Here is a 12,116-nt window from a genome sequence, read left to right on the forward strand (position 1 = left end):
ACACATAAGGGACCTGCAGGTCCCTTACAAAAATCGTGTCTCTGTCTGTCTCTTGGAGGTCGGCGCTGAACACGCTGAGTCGCTGCTCTCATCTATATACTAGACTAATATATATGATCACATCTATTAACTGGACTAACTGTTCTACTCTTTAACCATGGCCGTCTTACGCAGTTTTGCCTAACTCCGATGGTTCTTAACACCTCAAATTTAACTTTAATTAACATTACTAATTCATTTTGTTTAATTCAATGATTTATTCCATAGCAAATAACATACGTTATTTTGTTTTTTATGATTTTATATCAAAGAAATTAGATTATTCAGTATTGTGGCATAATTTATGAGGCCTGTGGCAAACAAATTACAGTTGTTTATTTTTATTTTAGATTTGAGATATATTAATTGTTTTAACAATATACAAAATTGTTTTTTATGTATAATATGCTAATTATTATAATACCGCTGCGCACAGCAACAAGAAATCGACTCGTCATTTCAAAGTTTTGAAATAAATTTGATTTGATTTTGGTATCAACAGGGGCCCACTCTGTCCCTATCTACTACTTCTGTTTTACTCCTAGTATCAAAGTTAAAGTTAAACATTTACGAATGCTCATGTGATCTGAGCTTGAATTTAGGTACTATATCGAGGGATGTTTTTCTTTATCCGTCAGAAATGCATCAAGTCAACCACCAAAGCCCACAATGATGGCCAATGGCCTTTCCGATCATTACTTTCCCGACCTCATATGTACCAGATTGTCCAACGTGGATGATCTGGGACGTGATCTGAGGTCGGAAAAGAAGCCCCTGGCCATCAGGATAAGTAAATTCAAGCTCAGATCATGTGAGCGATCATAAAACATTTTCTATTTATAATACGTACGTATGTATTTACCTACTTATATAGCATCATATCTTAAAACAAATAGTAGATGGGGACAGAGTGGCCTCCGGTAAGGTACCAATGAGAAACTTTCTTGTTGGTTTCTTCAGCCTAGACACTAAAGGGACACTTAGGTTGTATATGACTCAGTCTGAAGTAGATAATTTCGTATTCTTCTTTTACTCACTTTGCTCAATTAAAACTCCTATTAAAGCAAAACATAATTTTACTTTTTAGCCAGTTTAAGATAATTTGAAAATCTATTTTTTACCTTGTACAAAATATTGGACACGTGTTTTTAGTCAATTTTAGATTATTCGAATTCTAAAGGTAAGCCAGGACTCAATAATTAAATGTATTTTATTTGGCAGAACACTCAGTTACAGTACATTAGTTCATAACAGTTTTCTGTCCATTGTAAAACGATTTTTAGTTACAAAACCCATATCAAATATTGCTCGTTTTAATGACTCCTCATAACCATTTGGAACGCCCTCTTTTTATTGACGCAATTCGCTGACAGTGCCTTCAATTCTTGGCTGCAATATACTTACACCACCGAAACCGTCTGCAGCCCAATAAATATTATGTAATAATAGCATACTCTCGAATCAAAAAGTATAGATACCAAAGTTGTGAAAGTTATTATTAGAGCTAAAATAAAGGAAGTTAAATTAAAATTTAGCTAGTTTATTTCTACGTTTAGACGTATACAGTAAATTATTAATAAACTTCCTGTATGAACAAAGAAATGTCCAGGGTTTTGCAGATTATCAAAAACACTGCAACTTTGAAAATTCATAACTCGGAAGCCTGTGATCCGATTAAAGGGCCCCATACACCTGCGAGTCTGGCTCGCGAGCCGGACCCGCTGATTATTCACCATACACCTACGTATCTTGTTCGCCCAGTTGCAAACATGAGTTTTTCGAAGAAGGTTGCAGCTGCGGCCATAGTGTTAGATGAGCTAGGTGTATTTAAGAAGAAACGGAAGAAAAGGGTAATGTGGTCAAAGAATTGGTTACTAAATAGAAAGAGATTTAGTCACATGAATTTATTGAATTTTGTTAGGAATGATAGTCGCCAAGACTAACAGAACTATTTAAGGATGTCAGCTGAAAGTTTTAACATGTTATTGGACAAGGTTAAACCGCTTATAACAAAAAAAGACACTATACTGCGAAACGCTATATCACCAGAGGAACGCCTCACTGCTACTCTCCGTTTTCGTACGTAATAAATGCTATCGGAAAATTTCGATACTCTTCAATAAATGTTGTTAAAAAATCAGGGCTCATAAATAACTTGGAGTCAGCCATGTTAACTCAAAACAAACAAAACACGTTACCCTTGGCGGAACGAGTGGTGCGTAACGTTTGGCTTGCAGTAGTGAAAACGGAATGAACAGAGTTTTCGGTGGTGGGGGCACGAGTCCGATCCGTAATGCGCCATACACTGGCGAAGTGATACCCGAGCCGAGCCGTACAGCAAGCAGTGGAGTATCCGGCTCGGCTCGCCTGAATTTGACTCGGCTCGGCTCTTTATTGTCCATACACTGACGGATTTGATCCATTTCTAGGGGAGTCGAGCCAGGCTCGCGAGCCAGACTCACAGGTGTATGGGGCCCTTAAGACCAAATTTTTGATTACAATTGGATGGTGTCCGAACTCTTTCGAACTGTCTTATACAACATAACCACTTTTACACGGAGTCAGTTACACGAAAAGTATCGTAGTGTTCATATTTTCAGGATCGTAATGTTGGAGAAGAATATCACAGAGCTTTCTATGAAATTAACCTTGAACAAGGTTCTGTGAAATATTAATATTCAAATAGGTTAACTAGGCAGCAAAAACAGTCTAAATTTAAAAATCTTGAAAAACAACTTGTCAAAAAAGTTAATTTTTAGTTTTATTTATATAAATTTGTAATTTTCTCGGAATTCCATATTTTTTTGAACTTGCATCACGTACAAGTAGCAAATTTGACAGGAACACCCAAGCCCCCTTTCCCTTATTTAAAACTGAATTATCTCGAACGATGGGCAAATTAGTAATGGCAGGGGAAAATGCCACTGAAAACTCTAATTTGGAAAAATCAGTCTGGAAATTCAATATAATAAAACTAAATCTATTTTTAATTATAGGGTTCCTACAATTTTGAAATATTCTAAATAGATATAAACTGAAAAAATAAATTCAGTATTTCCAGTAGAGTCGATTCAATCTTGATAGTCCGATATTTCACAGTCCGCCCTTCAATAGTCCGACATATTAATAATCTGTACAATATGTAAAAGCTGAATCAATATCGTGTTTCGTATAATTTAGATAACAAATTTTCCTAAAAAAATTTTACTTTATACTCTTGACAGCCAAAGGGAATATCGTAAATAGAATTTTCTTCATATAACTACACAGTTAAATTCAGTGAAATACAGCTCGCCTTTGGTGGACCGAAGTTTTCTTCAATCATTACCTCCCCTCCCAGGCCCAGAAACAGTCGAACTACCAAGTCCGGTTAGTCCTCTGTAATGAACTTGAGGAAGAGAGAAGTAAGGGACTAGAAACGCCAATTATCAAATAAGTGCCAACGACGCAAAGGTCTGTTTGTATGAACAGTCAGAGACGCCGCGCCGTCACGTGAAGTGTGCTGTAGCACAATGGGACATAAAAGTGTGTACAGGATAATACAGGAGTAATCACTGTCAAGTCTGGCGGTTAAGCGGTTCGAGTCTTGTCGGCGCGACTCGGTTGGGTCAAGGACGATTTGGCGGGAAAACCGCCGCGCCAGCGCGGGGTTCATCAACCAGCCGCAAACTTTAACTTGAGGTAGTGGTGGGATGGAACCAAGGCTAATGTTAGTCAGCTGAGGGAACTGAGCTGGTGGGAGTTGTGTATGAGATGACAACGATCTTTTCACTTTTGGGCAACAAAGTTTGGGAGGGAGGGGGAAGAATAACCTATACGGTTAGTAGATGATCAACCCTCCCACCACTTTAGACTGTGTTACCAGTCGAGACAGTCAAATCGTGTTAAAATCCAAACTTGTCCTGAAACAGGTGCTTTGAAATTTTAGGATTTAAGGGATTTATTCCAACAAAAATTCCGTTAAAATTTATTACACTCGCCGTTTTCAGGGTAATTCGGCCAAATCTATTGAACATTTTCCATCCCAGGAATAGAGCATGTGACTTTTCTGTTACGGCACAGCTTCCTCCCATACTAAGCCATACCATACTGTAAAGGTCCAATCAGGGGTGAAGATTTATTGAAATCTTGGCTATTTGGAATGTTCGAACAGCAGGCACCGAATAAACGATATATAAATATCAAGCGGTAAAAAAATACATAAAGTTGAAGTCTTATTTAATTTTGAATCTTTATATTTTGGGATTTCAGAACTGGAAATTTTGATTTTGTTTCCTTCCTGTGTCAGTATCACAACCATGGTTGGGGTTGCGATTTAAACTTTTTGAGTTTTGGAGTATACCAAGGTTCAGCGCTATCCCCATATTTTACCAATTTTGACATAATGTCCAAATGTATTTTTCATGGAAATTAAAACTAATTTGGGATGATGAAAGATGAAAATATTTTTTTAAAGTTCTCCATTTAGATTAAAATTGTTCCAGTATAGTAAGACGTTACATCAGTGGTTAACACTCTCTAAAGATGTTCGAACCTTCCAGGTTTGTTAGAATCTTAGAGGCCACCAGAAACATGAAATAGACGTCTCGGTCCCGAGTGCTTTGTTTGAGGCCACGCGGTGTTGTACCAGCTGACTCGGGCCACCATGAACCAGCGGACCTTGGCGGAAACAGGCAGGTGACGGAGTGGAGTGGCGGGGTAGGATGCGGGCGGAAAATAAAACATCACGACAAATCGTTAGAACTAGCAGAGTAAATAGAAATGCACAGAAAGTACAAAAAGAAACATCTGATAAAGCTAAAGTTATCATCCTGTAAGACCGACAAGAATAAATAGATCCAGAATTGTCGCTCGATCATACCAGACTTTAAAAGTATCATACATTTTTACCGTCTTATGCTGCAGACACAGTAAATTCCCCCTTACATTATAGGAGCTCTAACTGTACATCTGGAGTTGTACTATATACTCTTCTACACTCAAAACGTTTAAACTTTACCACTGGAGAATCAAAATTTTACAACACCGTAAGAGATCAAGCCCTTTTCCTTTCACTCTAAATAGATTTGTATATCCTTCACCGATCTACCGCCGTATTCCAAATTAGTCCAACAACTTCTTTGTGACGTTGCAATTTTACCTTCCAGCCGACAGGGTCCAGGGGCAAAATTAGAACACCTCTAACGTTTTTTGTTTAAAGTTTGTTATTGACGATGGAAGGTTTAACAGGACATTTGCCAACATTATATGTTACTAAAGGTATAACACGACGTTTTGAGATTGGAACCCTCTATTTAGTTGGATTTAGCTCCATTCACCGTCACGCCTACCGAAGCGACTGAAATCTGGTAGTGTCACAGACTCGACTCCTGGGATATGGAGTCCACAGCCGTCTTCGGCAGATGGAAACGGTGTTAGATTTCAGACGCAGCACTAAGCGGAAGGCGAAATTGAACTAAATTCAACATTCACTCTGAATCAACTCTTGTATGGACATAGCAACGGAATTCAATCCAGATCATCCTCACCCCATACGGATAACATAGAATAATGTAAGAGCTAATCAAAACACTTGAACTTGGTTTTGGGCTATTCTAGTTTTGATCTTGCAAGTTACTACATAGAGTGGCCTAAATGTTTTTATTTAGTTTTCACTGGCTTTTTATGGCTCCCTGAGGTGCAAACTTGACGTAATTCACAGGCAGTATACCTACTGTATAAGCATGCCCAGTTTGAATACTCTCAAGTGGTTCTCGAAATTTATCATGCACTACCTTCTTTTGCAACCATCTTTGATAGTGGACCACCAGGGAAATTCACGTTGGGCAGAATTTTTGCCAGCTCAACACAGGATGGTGGACACATGCAGAGAAAGTGGAAATTACTCACCGATTTTTCCGTTGGGGCTGTAAGGGTCGTAGCTGCCCGAAGACGGGGGGGAGGAGTAGCCGTTGCTGATGACGGTGTAGGGGTGGCTGGGCGGGCCCGGGGAGGGTGTGGCCGGTGCGGGGGTCGAGTGGCTCTGACTGTTGGGTGAAGGCGAGGACACCCAGTCGTCCACTCGCCGCTTGGTGGCCTGGGTGAAGCTACAGAAGAGTACGTTGGAGCCGCTGGCCTCGCCAGGTGGGCTGTGAAGGCGCGGCTCGGATTTGATGATGTCGTCCGACAACAGCATCCCGCCTCCGCTGCCACCCCGGGAGTACACCAGGTCATGTTTCAAGTCCATCGCGTCCCCGCCACAGACAACATTAAAGCCGTGGTCACACACGCGATAGGGGGACGGTAGGTCACAGTCCGGCGCGCTGCCGCTCACCCAGCGTCATCTGCAACAAGAAGTCCAAGTCAGTGGAGGCCATGATACTCTAGAGAGGCTATGAATGATCATTATAGCATGAACTATTTGCCACACCAACCCTAGTAGAGACGGTGCCAAAACCCAACAGATCACCTAGCGTCATCTGCAACAAGAAGTCCAAGTCAGTGGAGGCCATGAATAATCAGTATAGTGTAGACGTCGCACCATTAGCCACACCAACACTAGTAGAGACGTTGTCAGAAGCCACCAGATTATCCCAGCTTAAGGGTAGAATAACGAAACAAGTTTTCAAGATCCACACTGGAATCGTACAAAGAGAACATTAAGTGGTAGCCTACTTGCTGGGTAGAAGAAGGCAATACAACTAAATTTATAACATAGCTATAGTGGAAAGGGTTGATCCAGTACAAAAGCTGAGTTTAACTGTTTTTCATTCCATTTAGTTCCATATTGTCTAAAACATCGTGGTGCACCTGATGAGACAATAGTAATACCTCTTTATCTCGACTACTCTGGGTGGTTGCTGGGTAAACCAGACCGAGCTCTAGGTGTCTTTGATGTCGAGACGATGCAGAGTTCATCTTGAACGGCTTCGTCGTCGACGTTTAGGATCCCTACCCAGAAGTCCGTGACAGTGAAAGATTTCAGGCACTAAATCGAGCGGAATGTGAGATGGAGCTAAACTCAACATTCTTATTAAATTTTTAGTTTGACTAATAATTAAATAAATATATTACAGGACTGTACATCCGGATATGCAACTATATACAACACGGGACTTCAATATACCATTGTAGTTCCAAATCCATTACCACGACGTTTGATCTTACTTAAATTGAATGGATCTTTTTTTCAAGAAGTAAGTTGGAACGCTGAGGACTTATTAGACCACCAAAAGAGTGAAGGCAGCTAGTTGATTGGTGGACTCTGAATTTCAATGGGACCTCCTATTTTTCCAGCCTCCTTCAGGTGCTCAGCAAGACTACATCAGTATGTGCAATGTGAGGAACCAAACCAAGAAAGACACCGGAGTCCTAAGCAACAACAAATAAAGATCATCATTATTTGCAGTTTCTCCGGGTTCTGATTGCGGGGAATCCCGAGAAGGTTGTTAGCGCCGGTCTTTGCCGGACATGGCGGACATGCCAGCACGCCAGAAACCACTTTCCATTGACTCTGGTAGGGGACCTACTCGCCGCTCATAAAGCGGTTATGGCCATCACATCACAAGCATCTTCTCCGCTCCAAAAAGCATGTCACTAAATCGTCTTTCTAGATCTAAAGAGTTTTCATTTCACCTGATGTAACCCTACCGACGTTTTTGCTCGGAAGAACGAGACAAATTTCAATGGTATTTTTACGGAAATTTTCCGAAAGAAATTCTAAATTGCCCTTGTAAATTCTTTTCAGATAGACCATGTCGATCTGCTAGGAATCTGGATTGACAGTTCACATTAAACCTAGATAATAATAATAATCTCTTTATTGCACCCCTTTATCAATTTGTACATCGTATCGCAATCGTCAATAGCTCAAGTCAATTTACAAGGTTTCATCTACACATTCACACACCTTCATATTCACAATTCATACAATCATTCAGGACACACTCGCATTGACCTCAGATCCAGAACTCTCAAATATCACGAATTCATCAACTGAGTAGAAAGCCTTAGACACCAAAAGGAGTTTGAGGCGCGTTTTAGATTGATTTTGATTATTGGAAATTTTGATTTCTTCAGGGAGCCTGTTGATTAATCTGACACCAACTTCTTGCGGTAGGTGTTGATAAAGAACCAAAATGGCATTTATCGAATTAGAGCGTATTCAGTCTTTCATCACTAAAATGTATGCTCTACATTTATGTCTAAACACGTTTAAAAGAACTCCCAGCAGATGTCACACTACTATTTAGGCTACATAGCTTAGCAGAGCTTTGTATGAGATTTATAAAACTCGATACATCATTCATCGAACTTTAAACAGAAATTGCTTAACTTGTTGACTGCGGTAGTGTATATTCAGTGTAACCTATCTCATTAAGTTTCGACAACCAATGAAGGTGTTAAATTCCTTCGAAATAGGTTGAAACATCGACCCAACTTATTGCCCTGTCAGGCTTCGGGGAAGTACAAGGTTGTTTTCATTTCATCAAAAAGAATACAGTACCAAGCACTGCACGAATTATGTTCTTGAAGTAGGTCCAGGGAAGTCCGTAGAGGAAAACCTACTTCGGCTCTTCGTTATCCAACACACCCGTAAATTGTTGTAATCCGGTCAGTATTGTTCGCTGATGTGTCACAATATGAATATTAAATCCTATTATCACAAATGGTACTTTGCATACAGCTGAAGTTGTGAGGTCAACATCAACAACAACATCGCTATTTTTGACAGTCGTATTGGTGTCAGGACGGTTTGAAGCTTCGTATAAGAAAACGAACAATGCCATACATCACTGTGCTATTATAAGTTTGATCCCGACTGGAATGTCGGATATCCTGTCGGAAAATCTCGGGGCAACAACTTTATTTGTGCCGGGAATTTTCGTTTTGTTCCTTGTCGACCGGGAAGAAAACTCACTAGCGGCAAACTTGTATCAGAGTTGAGAAAACGGGTCAAAGTCGAGGGGAACATTCTTTGTGAAGCGTTTATAATTATTGTAACAAATTACAGTCTAGCGTCTCGAACATGACCAAGTATGTTTTTAAATGAGTATGAGGGTAATTAATAAGCGTGGAGTACCATTCATGAAAAGTCCAGTAGCAAATGAAGGTAGTTTTAAAGCCTTGAACGAAGTAAAAACCATGAATTCTAGTTTAGCTATACGAAGTAGCTGTACGCCAGGCTGTACAGGCTTCGCTGAGGTTGCATGCAAAATTTCAGTTGTATAGCTCACAAATCCATTCTAGACTGATAGAGGGATGATCACATAGAAAAGGCATTTTAACATCCCTCGGCAGAAAAAAGAAGAAATTGTGTCAGCCTACTAAGTGCTGGACTAAAATGACGCTCAGCCAAATTCCTTGGTTTGGACATGCACCATCATAGAACTAATTGTTGTCTATGTAGAAAGGAAGTGTCATGCAAAACTTCGCTTAGAGATAAAGTTTTCTTCACAAGATACTGAGAGGGTACTTCAACGAAAGAGTGTCGTAAAATCAAATGTTATCACTGAATTGTAACATGGACTTTCCATTTTATTTACTTTTATACCATGAATAAAAATCTCCAATTTTGAAATCTCAAACGACTGTACTCAGTTTCTTGTTACCATCTTGGTTACCCATAAGACCAAAATAATAATACTCACTAAAGCACAGCCACGTCCAATGGAGTGACATGCACGACCATCGAACTCAGTGTTGCTTATATAGAAATGAAGCTTCATCAAAATTGCAAGTTTAGTTTTCGAGATATCGTGCATACAGATAGACAGACATAGACAAAAGAAATGTTTCCACCTCCTTGAGTGATAGGCTTAGCTGACGCTCAGGTAATCACTAACCTATCTCCCGTACCAAATTCCATATCTTCACAACCCAAAGATACCGACCACTATTAACTATTTCCAAATTGTTGAGGGATCCGCATGGAATTCTGGCAAAATAGGAACACCGAATCTTGTATTTCCATGTTGGAGGAAGATAAATAAACTTACTCGCAATTACTCCTCACATTCCACCTCAAAATTGGATAAATTGATCCGTAAACTACGAGTACTAGTAGCAGTGCCAGTGAAAGCAATGGACTAATTTAACTATTACTAATTTGATAGGTTGATTTATAGAGCTACATAAAGTAGACCTCTTTTCTTAAACAATTATATTTAATCTTTTTCACTAAGATCCAAACGTAAATTGGAGTTCCTTGAGATTTACTTTAACACTGTCCAGAATATCTCCATTGAATCATCTTTAAAATTCTGGAGAGCAAAAATGATTTACTAATTCTAACCGAGTAACGATAGGTCTGTAATTTCCAAGACTGCACCGATCGCCATCGTCTGATGCCCGTGGCGGAGGCAGCAACGTCTGGGTCTACCGGCAGCTCTTGGCCAGATGTAGCAATCAGGCGCGCTACTGCGCAACACAATTTTCGGTCACCAATTCAGTTGGTTTCAGTAGGCACACTTTCTCTTTTCGCATTAACTCGTTAACCGGGTCGCCCGGTGTTGGCACCGGCACCCACCAACTTGGAGCGTCGCATACAGAGTGGCCATCACGGTACGTCAGCATTTGTCAGGATTAGACCGGGTGGATACAGGTTTTATAGGTTGTTTTACTGGCTATATAAACGATTTTTGAGTGTCGGAGGAAAGCCTACAATGGAATTGAAGATTAAAAATAATAATTTTAGTTTGGTTCAGCTCCCAAGCTGAAGGAGAGTTTCCTTATGCCAAGTTACAAAAAAGGACCACTCGATAATTTGAGAAACTTCAGGACTATAGTACTAATAACACAATACTTTTCCAGATGATTAATTTTTGTTCGAAGCCTTTCGAAACCTAAGATTTCATCATCAGGCGACTCCAAAAATAAATATTTACATTATTTTTATTACAATTAATATTGAAACACCATATGGTGTAAATATGCAAATACAAAAATTTTGGAAATATTTCAAAAAATATAAAAAGTTAGATATGACTACAGTTTGGTTTTTTAATAAATTGAGAAAAAAGGAGACTGGAATTTTTACCAGGGCCTTCTTCATTGTTTATGAGTTTTTATTTATTTCTGTTTATGTGTAGCGTTTTCAAAGCATTTAAGTTCATTGGTTTTGTTACTTATTTTACTAATTTGACTAGGCAATTAACAATGTTGTTCTTAAGCGTACTATAGAAAAATGTGATATTGGAGGTCTTTTCACCCAAAGTCTAAATTGGAACCCCCGAGTGAAGTCCAACGCGGCAAAGAACTTCGTACTTTCTGGCATAAGCGTCTTTCGAGAACTTTCGACGACAAAAATTCTTGAGAACCTTTAATTGCACTTTGGCAAGACCACGTTTGGAATATTGATCACCACACTATGCTTCTCTAAGTGAAGTGGAAAGTGTATATGCTAACTGAAGTGCAAATTGTCTTTGACTAGAATTTTCGTCTTGGCTTCCAACACGCTGACGCCCCTCTCGTGGAATTATACCCTCTTCCACATGTAGCATCTCTTGAAACCAGGCGTCTGGTGAGGGCCTTTTTGCACCAATAACGGCTAATCACTGCAGAACCCGACTGTTCTGATATGATGTTAGAGGCCCGACTTGTAGAAGATAAAACTAATTCATTTACAGGACGGCTATTAACAGAAACTATGCCAAAAACAATTATGAAAAAAGATATCGTTACCCACGAGAAATTTCCCTTTACACTATTGGCTGTGTCCTTCGTTTACAAGATATCTAATGCCTCAGCGAATAAGAGTGCACAAACGTTTAAATACACGCATGTACACTCTAACGTGTATTTATGCAGTTTTTCTGTGCTTTTTCTTCTTCTACACTTATTTTTATACAACGTTTATTTATAAAACTAATTATTTTTATAAATTAATTATAACTTGGATTTTCCATTGGAATGTATAGCCTAAATAAACATTGGTAATAAATACATTTAGTTCTGTTACATAGTTATGCTCCGCTACAACACCCATAACTGTCACACATAAAGTACGGCGTTGACGCTCGATTGACAAGCCACAGCGCTTATTTGTTCTCGCAGAAACTCAAAAGCCAGTGGTGAGTGTTTATTTACATTTCAAAAAT

The 12,116-nt window shown here is 39.4% G+C and overlaps 1 protein-coding gene across 1 annotated transcript in view; it reads right to left on the reverse strand.

The window, feature by feature from the left end:
* Positions 1 to 12,116, reverse strand: part of LOC124366430 (ecdysone receptor-like) — a 653,070-nt gene that overhangs the window by 165,718 nt on the left and 475,236 nt on the right. Inside the window, 1 exon segment of the mRNA XM_046822979.1 lies at positions 5,929 to 6,362. Coding sequence (XP_046678935.1) covers positions 5,929 to 6,265 — 337 coding nt within the window. The 5' untranslated portion in view covers positions 6,266 to 6,362.

Source organism: Homalodisca vitripennis, chromosome 7 (genome assembly GCF_021130785.1).
Source record: "Homalodisca vitripennis isolate AUS2020 chromosome 7, UT_GWSS_2.1, whole genome shotgun sequence".
Classification (NCBI taxonomy): Eukaryota; Metazoa; Arthropoda; class Insecta; order Hemiptera; family Cicadellidae; genus Homalodisca; species Homalodisca vitripennis.